The sequence below is a fragment of the Desmodus rotundus genome, chromosome 1 (genome assembly GCF_022682495.2).
Source record: "Desmodus rotundus isolate HL8 chromosome 1, HLdesRot8A.1, whole genome shotgun sequence".
NCBI lineage: Eukaryota > Metazoa > Chordata > Mammalia > Chiroptera > Phyllostomidae > Desmodus > Desmodus rotundus.
Window position 1 is genome coordinate 78,851,946 of NC_071387.1, and position 15,588 is coordinate 78,867,533.

The following is a 15,588-nucleotide window of genomic DNA, read 5'->3' on the forward strand; positions in this document are numbered from 1 at the left end:
TTGCTGGATGCAGTTTGCCGATATTTTGTTGAGAATTTTAGCTTCTATGTTCATCAGCGTTATTGGCCTGTAGTTTTCTTTCTTTCTTGTGTCTTTATCTGGTTTTGGGACTAGGATGATGCTGGCTTCAAAGAAAGAGTTTGGGAGTCTTCCCTCTTCTTGGGTTTTTTGTAATAGTCTGAGAAGGACGGGGGTTAGCTCTTCCTTAAATGTTTTGTAAAATTCTCCTGTGAAACCATTCAGGTCCAGGGATTTTTTGTGCAAGGAGATTTCTGATTACTGCTTCGATTTCATCAGCTGTTATCAGTCTGTTCAGACTTTCTGTTTCTTCTTTATTCAGTTTTGGAAGATTATATTTTTCTAGACATTTGTCCATTTCACCCAGGTTTTCAAATTTCTTGGCATATAGTTGTTTTTAATAATTTCTTACAATCCTTTGTATTTCTGTGGTATTAGCTGCTATCTCTCTTCTTTCATTTCTGATTTTATTTATTTTGGTCCTCTCTTTTTCTTGTTGAATCTGCTTAAAGGCTTGTTGATTTAGTTTACCTTTAACAAAGGACCGGTTCCTAGATTTATCGATACTTTGAATTGTTCTTTCAGTCCCTATATATTTCATTCTGCCTTGATCTTGGTTATTTCCTCCCTTCTACTTGCTCTGGGCTTTGTTTGTTGTTGTTCCTTCCATTCTTATAGATGTAGGATTTGGTTGTTTACTTGAAATATTTCTATCTTTTTTAGGTAGGTCTGTATCACTATGAACTTCCCACTCAAGACTGTTTTATTTGTGTCCCATAGGTCTTGGACTCTTGTGTGTTTATTTCATTTGTTTCCAGAAATTTTTGATTTCTTCCTTGATTTCATTATTAACCAGTTCATTGTTCAATAGCATGCTATTCAATCTTCATGAATTTGAGTGTCTTTGAGATTTTTTCCTTGAGGTTGGTTTCTAGTTTTAAGCCCTTGTGGTCTAAGAAAATGCTTGATATGATTTCAATTTTCTTGAATTTGTTGAGGTTTGCTTTGTGTCCTATCAGGTAGTCTCTCTTTGCAAATGTTCCATGTGGATTTGAAAAGAATGTATTTTGCTTCTTTGGGATGAAAGGTTCTATATATATATCAGTTAAGTCCATTTGATGTAGGGTATTGTTCAATGCCACAATATCTTTGTTGATACTTTGTTTAAAAGATCACACACCATGATCAAGTGGGATTCATGTCAGGGATTCAAGGGTGGTACAATTTTGCAAATCAATAAATATAATACATCACATAAACAAAAGGAAAGACAAAAATCACACGATCATATCAATAGATAGGGAAAAAGCGTTTGATAAGGTACAGCACCCATTTATGATAAAAACACTTAGCAAAGTGGGAGTAGAGGGAGAATACCTCAACATAATAAAGGCCATATATGAGAGAACTACAGCCAACATCATACTCAATGGACAAAAACTTAGAGCTTTCCCACTAAGATCAGGAACAAGACAAGGATGTCCTCTCTCACCACTCCTATTCAACATAGTACTGGAAGTCCTAGCCACAGCAATCAGACAAGAAAAAGAAATAAAAGGCATCCAAACTGGAAAGGAGGAAATCACTGTTTGCAGATGACATGATAGTGTACATAGAAAACCCTATAGACTCCACCAAAAAACTACTCGACCTAATAAATGAATTTGGCAAAATAGCAGGATACAAAGTCAAAATTCAGAAATTGAATGCATTTTTGTATACCAACAACAAAATACCAGCATTAGAAATCAAGGGAAAAAAAACCCATTTAATAGAGCAACAAGAAAAATAAAGTACCTAGGAATAAACCTAACCAAGGAGGTAAAAGACCTGTACTCAGAAAACTACATAACACTGAAGAAAAAATTAAGAAAGACACAAACAAATGGAAGCATATATTGTGTTCATGGATGGGAAGAATTAACATCATCAAAATGTCCATACTACCCAGAGCAATTTGTAGATTCAATGCAACCCCTATTAAAATACCAATGACATATTTCACAGATATAGAACAAACAGTTCAAAAATTTATATGGGACCATAAATGACCCCAAATAGCCAAAGCAACTTTAAGAAAGAAGAACAAAGTAGGAGGGATGAGAATATCTGACATAAAACTATATTACAAGGCCACTGTAATCAAAATAGTCTAGTACTGGCATAAGAACAGACATGTAGATCAATGGAACAGAATAGAGAGCCTGGAGATAAACTCAAGTCTCTATGGTCAATTAATATTAGACAAAGGGAGCAGAAGCATAAAATGGAGTAAAAGTAGCCTCTTCAACAAATGGTGTTGGGAGATCCTGACAGCTATATGCAAAAAAATGAAACTCGACCACCAACTTACACCATAAACAAAAATAAACTCTAGATGGATAAAAGACTTAAATATGAGTCATGATACCATAACAGTTCTAGAGGAGAACATAGGCAGGAAAATCTCAGATATTCCATGTAGCAATATTTTCACCAATATATCCCCTAGAGCAAAGAACATAATGGAACGAATGAACAAATGAGACTTCATCAAAATAAAAAGCTTCTGCATGGCTAAAGAAAACATCAGCGAAATGAAAAGGGAACCAACCATATGGGAAAATATATTTGCCAATGATACCTCAGATAAAGGTTTGATCTGCAACATATATAAAGAACTCACATGACTCCACTCTAAGAAGACAATCAACCCAATTAAAAAATGGGCAAAGGACTTGAACAGATACTTCTCCAAGGAGGACATACAAAGGGCCCAGAGACATATGAGAGGATGCTAAGCATCACTAGTCATCAGAGAGATGCAAATTAAAACCACAATGAGATACCACTTCACACAGGTGAGAATGGCCATCATAAACAAATCAAGAAACAACAGGTGCTGGTGAGGTTGTGGAGAAAAGGGAACCCTAGTGCACTGTTGGTGGGAATGCAGACTGGTACAGCCACTGTGCAAAACAGTATGGAATTTCCTCAAAAAACTAAAAAAGGAACTCCCTTTTGACCCAGCAATTCCACTGCCAGGATTATACTCTAAGAATCCTGAAATGCCAATTCAAAAGAACCTATGTACCCCAATGTTCATAGCAGCACAATTTACAATATCCAAATGCTGAAAGCAGCCTAAGTGGCCATCAGTAAATGAATGGATCAAGAAACTATGGTACATTTGCACAATGGAATACTATGCAGCAGAAAGAAAGAAGGAACTCCTAATCCTTCATGACAACATGGATGGATCTGGAAAGCATTATGCTAAGTAAAATAAGCCAGGTAGTGAAAGACAAATACCATATGATCTCACCTGTAAGTGGAACCTAATCAACAAAAGAAACAAGCAAGCAAAATATAACCAGAGACATGGAAATAAAGAACAAACTAACAGTAACCAGAGTGGGGAGGGGAATAAGGGGGGGAGGGAGGAGGGTCATCAAGGAACATGTATAAAGGACCCATGGACAAAGCCAAAGGAGGTAGAGGGTGAGAGGTGGTGATGGGTGTGGGGTGGGGGGAGTGGTGGAGGGAAAACGGAGACAACTGTACTTGAACAACAATAAGAAAAATCTCTAAAAAAAAAAAGAAGTACCGGTATGTATATACTGCACAGAAATCCACTTTCATTAATTGGGATAATATACCTACTGCATTTTCAGGTATTCTTGAATATAAAGTAAAAAGCAAATTGAATACTTTTGTATTGAAGGTATTTATTAGGTTTGTTAAAAAAAAAAACCAGACTCATTAATGAAATAAATAACTGTAAACTAACATCCTTTATTAGAAATTTCAAAAATGACAGTGTAATCACTGTAGGTTGGGGTCTTAACAATACAGACACAATGTTTATTCACTCACTTATCCTTCACATACCCAGAAAATTCCCCTAAAAAAGAATCTTAAATTTGGGTTGCTCAGAGCTGAGGACTCTCAGATCTAACTTGATTCAGATTAGTGAGGCACAGAAATTAAAATGACCCTTGTATGATTCCAGCAGCACTAAACTGGGTGTCCTAGTCTTTTTTTCCAGCCCCCACAGTAAGTGGCTTTGTGGCATTTCACAAGGGAAAGAAAAATGCGTATTCTTATTGGGGAAATAAGTGCAACTTGTGACCATCCCCTTGAATAGTAATTGAGGTCAACAAATATCTTGATACTTAAGAGAAAGAGCTGGAGTTCATGACTGTGGCTTTGAGGCTATGAAGGGTACAGTGGACATTATGTGCACAAAGAAATTGTACCCGCAGGCTAACTTATATTAAGAGAAATAGGACTAGGATCTTTTATCACCCAAATTAAAGACGTACATGCAACTTGGAGTTCTTAACTGCTTAGGCAGTAATTCCATAATTAGCCTGTAGGTTTTCAATCACTAAATCATCAGGTGATGTTGCTAATAAAATGATGGAACACAGCCTGAAAAATGTAACCCTTGCTTATTATTATCAGTCTCTGATTCGTTGGTGCTTTCTCAAAAAACAAGTAAATTACATGCTGCCTTCACATATAAAGACACTAAGCCTCAAGCAACAATTTATGCTTGCTTTTACCCTTCTAAAAATCTTAATAAAATGTAAATGCAATAATTATCTTAATCCAACACTATTTCACTAAATATATAACTTGTTAACAGTATGTTTTAAATTATATATTTAATGGATATGTAAGGATATAAAGTGCAATTATAAAATTTCATTTAATTTCAAGAATGCTAACTTTTTTGTGAAGAGTCAAAATGAATAAAATTCAAATAAATAGCAATAGGTAATGTAGTTTTCAAAGGAGACCATGATTTTTGGAAGTATTCTATTAGCTTAAATTATGGGATAATTAGCTCTGGGTGTGTGGCTCAGTTGGTTAGAGCATCATCAATACACCAAAGGTTGTGGGTTTGATTCTCAGTCAGGGCACATTCCTAGGTTGTGGGTTCTATCCCCGGTTGGGGCGCATACGGGAGGCAGCCCATTGGTGTTTCTCACTTGCATCGGTTACTCTCTCTCTCTCACCCCCCTTTCTCTCTCCCTAAAGTCAATAAATATTCATCTTAGGTGAAGATTAAAAAAAAAGTTATGGGATAATCAGTGCTCAGTTCTACATTAATAGGGCTTTTCATATTTTGAATTTAAAATAATTAAATAAAAGTCAATAAAATAGATGGCAAAAATATTTATTATTGTTAGGAAATATAATTAGATTTGAAATATATGTTGTAAAAATAAATCATAGAATATTCTCACCAGCACAAACCTATTTATTTTAAAAAATACATTAACTCCCACCACGGTGGGTATAAAGAAAACATACCTCCACATAATAAAGCCCATATATGACAATACCACAGCTAACATCTTAATGGTGAAAACTGAAAGCTTGTCCTTTAAGATCACGAACAAGAAAAGATAAGAATGCTCACTCTTGCCACTTTTATTCAACATAATACTGGATGTCTTAGCCAGAGCAATTAGGCAAATAAATAAATAAATTAAATAAAAGGCAAAATCCAAAAACCAAATCAGGAAAAATAAGTAAAACTGCCTCTATTTGTAGATTACATGTTACATATAGAAAAACCCTAAAGACCCCACCAAAAAAAACCCCCAACTATTTGAATTAATACACAAATTCAGTATACAGGGTGGGACAAAATTAGGTTACAGTTGTTCGTATGGAAAATAATACAATAATTGATAAATAATAGTAGAAGAATGAACTCTGTGTTTCGTGTACTCACAACTGTGAACCTATTTTCGCCCCATCCTGTAGTTGCAGGAAACAAAATCAATATAGATAAATCAGTTGCATTTCTATACACCAATTACAACTATCAGAAAGAGAAATTAAGAAAACAATCCTATTTACAACTACATAAAAAATAAAATACCTAGGAACAAATATAACCAAGGAGATGAAAAACCTGTACACTAAAAACTGTTAAGACATTGATGCAAGAAACTGAAGAAGACACAAATAAATGGAAAGATATTCTGTGATCATGGATTAAATTAATATTGCTAAAAAGTTTATACTTCCTAACTATAGATTCAATGCAATCCTTATCAAAACTCCAGTGGTATTTTTCACAGAAATAGAACAAACACTCCTAAAATCTGAATGGAACCACAAAAGACCCTGAATAGCCACGGCAATCTGAGAAAAAGGATCAAAGCTGACGATAACACACTTTCCAACTTAAAACTATAAGACAAAGCAGTAATAATAAAACAGTACGGTCCTGGCATAAAAATGGACACAAAGATCAACAGAATGGAATAGAGAGCTCAGCAATAAAACCACACATATATAGTCGATTTAAACAACGGAGGCAAGAATTTACAATGGGGAAAGGACAGAATCTTCATTAAATGCTGTTAGAAAAACTAGACAGCCACATGCAAAGCATGAAACTGATCTCAAAGATATCACCACCCCCATGTTCACTGCAGCATTATTTATAATAGCCAAGACATGGAAACAACATAAGTGTCTGTTAATGGATGAATGGATAGCAATGTTATTCAGCCATTAAAAAGGAAATCTGCCCTGTCCAGTGTGGCTCACTTGATTGGGCATCATCCCACAAAGTGAAAGGTCACCATTTCAATTCCTGTTCAGGGCACATGCCTGGGCTATGGGTTTGGTCCCTAGTCAGGCACGTGTGAGAGGCAACAGTTTGATGTTTCTCTCTCATGTCGATGTTTCTCTTCCTCTCTTTCTCCCTCCCTTCCCTTAAAAAAAAAAAAAAAAAGGAAATCCTGCTATTTGCTACAACATGAATAGGCATTGAGGGAATTACGTGAAGTGAAGTAAATCAAAAACAAATACTACATGATCTCACTTACATATGGAATCTTACAACAAAAGAAAATAAAATATCAAACTCATCAGGTAAAGAGAATAGATTAGTGGCTGCCAGAGGCAAGGGGTAGAGGACAGGTGAAATGGGTGAGGTAGTCAAAAAATACAAGCTTCCATAAGATAAGTAAATCCTGGGGATGTGCTGTACAGCACAGTGGCTGTGGTTAGCAAGACCATATTGTATATTTAAAAGGGAGTAGATCCTAAAAGCTTTCCTCACAAGAAAAAACCATTGTAACTATGTGAGGTGATGGATGTTAATTAGACTTACTGTGGTAATTATTTCAAAATATTTACATGTATCAAATCATTATGTTGTATACCTAAACTAATACAATGTTACATGCCAATTGTATCTCCGTTGGGGAAAAAAAAAACACAAGGTTTTAGGGTAATCTCCCTAGTTTACATTTTATACCATTGAATTTAGAGGTCCAGGCAAACTAAACTATGGTGAGCTTATATAGATTAACTGCTAAAAATAATTCCAGAATTTCAAAGAAAAAAAACCTACTTCGCATTATTTCCTTTTTTTTGCCAAAAGAAATAACTTACTTTTTCTTAATTAAAATATTAAGTTGGAAATTGCTCTGTAAAAATCTTTGATTACATAAATAAAGATTCTTGATAGTTATTAAGGGGTTAAATAACTGAATTCTGCTACAAGGAGGCTAGAACTGTCAATATTTCATGCAGCTCTGACAGGCCATGCCCAGGGGCAGGGGTCATGGTTGGAGAACCTAGCATTACTTTTTAGAACCCTCCCTCAATTCATCACCCAGAGCACAATGGCAGGTCAGTGTCACAGTATGAAGCAAATGCTCCTTTGCATAATGAGATATAACAACGTTGTGATCTAGGTTGGCAAGTAAAAACAAAAGACAGAAAGTTCAGTCTAGACATAGAGGCCTTGAAAACCCTTAGAGATCTAATAGAGAACTTAGAGAACTCTTCAGGAAGTTTCTTTCTTTGATTCTGAGCTCCTGCCTATCCTCATCCTCTTGGCATTCGCATTTGTATATCTGGTAGATTATCTCCTTAAAAATTGGAATACAAATTATTACACATGTGGCAACAACATACATTTTTAGGAGGATATGAATCCAGTACTGTAGGAAAGTTTGAAATATATCTGGTATACCTACTGCTAACTGAGAACCCACCAGATGCAGGTTCATAGTGAGCTAGTGAGTACAGACACAGCTAGACCATTTGTCTTTGGCTACCACCTCTTCTGAACAATTGGGCCTCTCTTCTGATTAGCTGGTGTTCCTATCACACCATTTGATAAATATTTTGTATATCATCCTTATATGTATGCAAACTGAAAGAAGAGCACTTGCCTTCATTTTTCCACTATATTTTGGGTCAGAAAGTGTTTCAAAGGCCGCATCTTTGCTTTTCTGCACAAAATCTGGGAATCTGGAAAATACCTGATCACATATCCTTTTGATGAGTGTTTCCTTTAAAGGAAGATGAAAAGAAATATTAACTTAATACATTTAAACCTATATAAATTGAATGCAAAATTATTTTTAAAAAGTTATTTTAAGTTTATATTTTCTCACTTTGATTAAAAACTTAAGTGCGTATACTTCTCTGACATATAAATGAAAAAATGAACAAGTCAGAATTTCATACAAAAATAACTTAAAGATATTTGGCTAGGTAATTTCATATCAAGTATAAATACTTATACCAGATAGCATGACAAAGATATTTTAAAAGACAACCCAAACCTGATGTTTGGAGGTGCTAGCAGCCTGCAGCAACGAGACGTGGTTAGCTACCTTCTGAAGGACTGTGAGGTAACTGAAGTACAGGGTTTTCACTGTTTCACCATGTGAATTAGTCTGTAAGCAGAGAAATACAGAAAATAAAAACAAGCAAAGGACTAACATGATTATGTAACTACTTACATCACAAAATATATCACTTACAATAATATTTTTTATTGGGTTATCATTGGCACAATACATTCTGGGAAAATGATGGTCAACTTTTTATACCAAATATCCATGAATCACATCATACTTTTGGTGAATCATAACATAGTGATATTTTTAACGAAAGAGGGGAGAATGTCCTCATTCCAAAAGTATTTACCCTCCTGAAACAATCATAGAAATATGGTGTAAGAGGTTCCTGGTAACGAAACTACATGGTAAGGTGGCAGTGTTGTAGGGACCCCTTTCCTCTCTCCTCTCATTTATATTCCAAGGGTTCCAAGTTATGTGACAGATAACTTGATAATAAAATAGAGGTGAAAAAGGGAAATACCGATAGAAAGTAAAACATTTTATTCTGAATGAAAATAAAATGCTTTCTACATTGTACACAGTTTTTATTAAAAGAATACTATATCTCATATTAGAATAATATTTTAAACTTGTGGTGAAAGAGTAAGTTTATTATTTAGTGGATAGTGAGACTTCCTGAAAGTGAAGTGAAATTTCAAGATGAAAGTAGGATACTTCCCAATAAAAACTGAAAAGGAGGATATCAAATTGAAGCTACTTTCAAAAACTAGTTTGCTTGATTTTTTCTTATCCTCACGGAAGGATATTTTTTTCATTGCTTTTAGAGAACAGGGAGGGGAGACAGGAAGGGAGAGAGAGAAACATTGATGTGAGAGAGAAGCACTGATTGGCTGCTTCTCACACATGCCCGGAAGGGTTGTGGATGGAACCTGCAATACAGGTACGTGCCCAACCAGGAATGGAATCCACAATCCCTCAGCTACTCGGTGATGCTCCAACTAATCGAGCCATGCTGGCTAGGGTCAAAGAAGCCATTTTATGAAAATATATTTGAATCTTGTATTTTGCCATGATTACTATTTGATATTATAAAATATTTTTTAAAACTATCTCTTTTTATTAAGTTATGGCTTCTAAAGTAAAGAACTATCTGTGGAAAACTAATTTTATTTGCTACTTACAATAGAGTACTAGGTAATCAAAATAAGATAGTAAAGATATCAAACTAAAATGCCTGCCTTATAACAACAATTTCTCCTTTTTCGGCCACTACCGCAGGTACAAGGCTCAGAAGACTGAAGTATCAAAGTCACATCTTCTGTTTCTAATACTGTTTGATAGACAGCTTTCTGAAAATCTGTTAGAGAACAATACACCATCTGCCAAGAAAAACACAAGATAATTATTAGTATTTTTTTCTATAGCAATAATAATCACAATGCACATCCGTTTCATAGCTTGCAATAGTGAAAATTGCTCATAAACTAAATTATTCTTCTAGATACATGATTAAAACAATTTCTCTGAAATCCCCTATATTTTTTGCCAACACCCTAGCCAAAACTATACAAATTATAACTTTATTTTCAAATATATCTCAAAGAGTTTGTTTTTTTAATTAAAAGGAATCAAAATATGAAGAAAACAACTTATGAGATTTCCTTTTACAGGGTGGGGTAAAAGTATGTTTACAGTTGTGAGTATGCAAAATACAGAGTTTATTCTTGTGTTATTATTTATTAATTATATTATTTTCCATACAAACAATTGTAAACCTACTTTTGCATCACCCTGTGTATTTCTCAAAATTGTGGGTGTTTTCAGGGTTCTACATTATTAGTCTATCATGCAAATAAATTACTAAAATTTAGGTCAAATCAAAAACTAGATAAGAAACAATGGAAAATTTTAGAACAATGGTAAGAATTATAATTACAGAATTACTTGAAAAACTTAGAAAAATATTGAAAACTTCAAATTACTGCAAACAAGCTAAAGTATTTGTATTTAGTATCTTTCTATAAATTTCTAAGATTAGTAATAATAAGAGTTAAGTAAATAGCCATAAAAGCAATTACAAGTTGCTATTTTGTGCCCAATTTCAAAAAGAGAAAAAAGGTGAATAAAATAATGCCATAAATTTCAGGAGATAAAATTTACCTTGTATTTCCAGTACTAGAAGTTGGTAAAATTCTTCTAGCTATAGCTATATGTAACTAGGGTCATACATCTAAGCACACCCATAACAGGACTTCGAGCAATGTGAATAATAGGGAAAAGCCATTTATTTATAAACAGTTATATGTGTATATCACTACAATGAAATATTACTATCAAAAATGACAAAAATGTGCATCTGAGAAAATACAGGGACGTCTACATAAAACAATGCTAGATTTGAAAAAACTATATATATTAGCTGTATCTTGACTGTATTGAATACAAAAGCACATATAAAAATAAAGAGGATATAGAAGATGGGAGTTGATGATTAAGGTATGGAGGAAATTTTGAGTTATTATTTTTCCCAGCTTTACTGAGATATAATTGACATAAAACATTGTGTAAGTTTAAGATGAACAATGTGATAATTTCATACATACACATATTACAAAATTATTACCAGGTTAGTTAACACATACGTTACTTCACATAATGACATTTTAATTTTTTTGTGATTAGAACATTTGAAATTTATTCACTTAGCAACTTTGAAATATACACTACAGTACTATGTTATACAACTATGTTATACATTAGATCCCCAGAAATTATTCATCTTATAATTGAAGGCTGTACCCTTTGACTAATATCTATCCATTTCCCCTGTCCCATAGCCCCTGGCAACCACCATTCTACTCTGTTTCTATGAGTGTAGCTTTTTAAAATAAATATTCTACATATAAGTGAGATCATACAGTATTTTCTTTTTCTGTTTGACTTATTTCACTTAGCACAATGACTTCAAGGTCAAGCCATGTTTTCACGAATTACAGATTTCCTTCCTTTTTATAGCTGAATAATATTCCATTATATATCTGTATCTATATATTACAAATTCTTTATCCATTCATCTGTCAACAGACACTTAACATTGTTTCCATGTCTTTACTACTGTGAATAACAGCAATAAACATGGGACTTCATGTATCTCTATAAGAGTAATTTCATCTCCTTTGGATACATATCCAAAAGTGGGGCTGCTGGAGCATATGGTAGTCCCAGTTTCAATTTTGGGGGAACTCCCATACGATTTTCCATAGTAGCTCTACCAATTTACATCCCCACAAACAGTACACAAGGTGTCACTTTCCTTCACATGATCACCAACACTTGTTATGCTTGTCTTTTTTATATTGCCATTCTAACAAGCATGCGGTAATGCTGAACTGGGGTTTTGGTGTGCATTTCCCTGATGATTAGTGATGTTGAGCATCTTTTCATGTACCTGTTGGAAAAAATGTCTATTCAGATCAGATCAGTGTTTAATTAGATTATTATTGCTATTGAGTTGTATAAATCCCTTATATATTTTGGATATTAACCTCTTATCAGATAGATGGTTTGCAAATATTTTCTCCCATTCTGTAGGTTGCCTCTTCATTCTGTTGATTGTTTCTTTTGTGGCACAGAAGTTTTTATTTTGATATAGTCTCATTTGTTTATTTTCACTTGTGCTTTTGGTGTCATATCCAAACTACCACCTCCAAGACCAATGTCAAGGAGCTCTTTCCCTATGTTTTCTTCTAGTTTTATGGTTTCAGGTGTTATATTTAAGTCTTTAATCCATTTTGAGTTAACTTTTTGTGAGCGGTATAAAACAGGAGTCCAATAGCATTCTATCACATGTGAATACCCAATCATTTATTTAAAAGACTATCTTGTCTCCATTGAGTATTATTGGCTCCCTTGTCAAATATTAGTTTACTGTATATGCATGGGTTTATTTCTGGGCTCTGGATTTTATTCCTTTGGTCTATATGTCTATTTTTATTCCAGTACCATGCTGTTTTGATTGCTATAGCTTCATAGTATAGTTTGAAATCATTTTAACAATATTAATTCTTCTAATCCACAAACATGAGATACCTTTCCATTTATCTGTGATTTCTTCATTTTCTTTCATCAGTGTCTTACAGTTTTTAGTGTACAGGTCTTTTACTTCTCTGGTTAAATTTATTCCTAAGTATTATTTTATTGTTCAGTTGGTATTATCAAAACATGTAGTAACATTTACTGAACACTTCTTTCATGTCACACATTTTAGAGCAAAAACATGAGGCAGGCACTGTTTCCATCTTTCCCATATAAACGATAAAGAAACCAAGGTTTGAGAGATTTAGCAAATTGTTCAAGGTCATAAAACTCATAAGCAGGGGAGTGACGACAGACCTATGGCATTTGATTTCAGAGCCCAATTTCTAAACTTTTTTGTGCAACTTTCTTTTCATAGTTTTATGGTTTGTTGTTCATACTAGACAGACAACTAAATAATATACATTAAATTTCACAAAACATTTTTAAAAAGTGGAGGTTCCTGAAGTTTTCCAATTAAATAATATTTGCTTTAAATCAAAAGTCAAATGTTATATCAGTTGCCCAACTTGCATATCAGTATCATATCTTTCCTGCAAATCTATCTTTTAAAGTAATGATCAACAGGATATCCTCAGACTAGAAGGTATTGATAGGATTGCCCTTGTTCAAGACAACAGTAGTTAGATTTAGTTTACAGTAATTTATTGAATCTTTAGTCTGTTGTCTGAGCTAGAAGAACCACACAAAAACTATAAAAGAGAACTACTATATTAAAAAAAATCCTCCTAAGGTCAACTCCTCAAAGCTCCTTAAATAATAAGTAGAATTCAATTGTAATTTTCCTACAAAGTTGTAAAATTAGGCTAGTTGTGTCACTGTAAATAGCATTCTACAAGAAACAAATCTATAATAACAAAAAATTTTTAACCATTTTGGTCTTATAGCTAGAGTTAAGGTACAAAAGAATAAGCTGGGCTGTAGACAGTAGACAATGAAGGAATTACAAAACATGAACAGAAAACACATTAGGGAGAGAAGTTCTTCTTTCTTCATTGAGAAAGAATTACATAGAACGTATTTTGTTCTAAAATAAGAAAAATGAGTTTAATGCATACTAATAATATACCTGTTAGCGGACAGGTCAGTAAAGTTAGTAAGGAAAGTGACTGGGCTTAGTTGAGGTTTTCTAAAATTCTGCATAAAGCAATTTTTTTCACACCAAGTAAAGGCAAAACACTATATTCAAAAAATATCAGAGGAGACAGACTTCCTCTTGAAAATATTTTTTTCAGAAAAAAATAAAACACAATCAGAAATAATATATACAAATGCAGTTCTCACCCGGTCTTCCTTCTTAGGCAACTGATTCTTGATGAGAGTCTTGGTCCGCCTGAGAAACCATCCAGTCATCCTTCTTGCGAGCATCTGCATGGCCTTTCGGCCAGTAGCTAGCTCTCTTTTTGTTGCTGTGTGTCTCTGACCATGTTCTACTGGATCAGAAAACTGCTTCTTGAAGTGGATCCTGCTACCCAAAAGTCCTGGTACAGCCCTTCATAAAGGTATTAAAAAAATGTTAGGGCTTTATTAAATTATCTAAAAGAAAAACATTGGCTTCTTTTGGCTTCTAAAAAATAGACTAAGTCACTTGTTTGTTAATGACAGCAATAACAAAAGGCAAGTAAACCTAACATTCTTTCTTTATGACATTTTCAGTAAATAACTATAAGATGATAATAAAATTGGTAAATTTGTTTGGTAAAAATGTTTGTTTATAGAACAAACATTTCAGAAATTCATATGGAACCATAAACGACCCCGAATAGCTCCAACAATTTTGAGAAAGAAGAACAAAGCAGGAGGGATCACAATACCTGATATCAAACTGTATTACAAGGCCACGGTAATCAAAACAGCCTGGTACTGGCATAAAAACAAGCACATAGACCAATAGAACAGAACAGAAAGCCCAGAAATAAACCCAAGTCTTTACGGTCAATTAATATTTGACAAAGGAGGCAGGAGCATAAAATGGAGCAAAAATAGCCTCTTCAACAAATGGTGTTGGGAGATCTAGACAGTTACGTGCAAAAAAATGAAACTCGGTCACCAACTTACACCAACTTATTTCAGGGAAAAAGAGTAAAGATAGGTGTCCATGGGACTCTATTTTCTATACTATGTTTGGGATCAAGCACTTCTGTAAACAAATAATTGTATTTTTCCCCCTAGAAACTAATAGTTAGCCAACAGGGCAACATTAAGTGAAAGGTGTATTAAACAAAAAAAGAGAGTGTTAGCACTCACCAGTCCATAACACACCACAGTTCTTTCATGTTGTTCTGAAGAATGGTTCCAGTGAGGCCGATGCGAACGTTGCATTTTAAAGCTTTCATAACTTCTGTTACTCTAGCCTTTGGATTCTTGATTCTATGAGCTTCATCCACAATGACAGCTGACCATTCTAAACTATTAAGTGATAACAAAAAGGGGGAAGGTTGAAAAAACGTCCTTTTTTCAGCCTATATAATTTTAGAAAGCAGCTTTCTCTATCAAAATTTTGAAGGTTTTTTCCCTCTATACTCTGATGATTCCATAGCATTCTCACTTAGTTAGTTAAATGGTCACAGTTTGGACAATCCATGAAAATAAAATGTATATGGAGAGAAAAGGGTATAGACAATCTATGTAATGATGGTGAAATTAAAAAAAAACTCATTTAAACATTTCTAAAATGAAAAAAATTTAAATTAATGAGAGAAATAAATATAAAATATAGGAAGCAATACTTGTAATGTTAAATATGAATGCAAACACCAATATAAACTCATGAATTTAAAATCTATACTATATAGCTCTATCTGATAAAAAGGTTTAGGGTGTTATCACAGTAGCAATGAGCACCCATAGCAGTCAGTCCACT

General features: G+C 33.8%; 1 protein-coding gene across 5 annotated transcripts in view; it reads right to left on the reverse strand.

Moving 5' to 3' along the window:
- The window catches only part of ERCC6L2 (ERCC excision repair 6 like 2), a 207,085-nt gene that overhangs the window by 130,978 nt on the left and 60,519 nt on the right, over positions 1-15,588 (reverse strand). For all 5 annotated transcript variants that reach the window (XM_045193622.2, XM_045193623.2, XM_053925211.1 and 2 more), the window contains exons 5-9: positions 14,973-15,134; positions 14,010-14,217; positions 9,869-10,009; positions 8,610-8,723; positions 8,214-8,333 (exon numbers count right to left, since the gene is read on the reverse strand). In XM_045193622.2, coding sequence (XP_045049557.2) covers positions 8,214-8,333; positions 8,610-8,723; positions 9,869-10,009; positions 14,010-14,217; positions 14,973-15,134 — 745 coding nt within the window. The remainder of the gene's footprint in view (positions 1-8,213; positions 8,334-8,609; positions 8,724-9,868; positions 10,010-14,009; positions 14,218-14,972; positions 15,135-15,588) is intronic.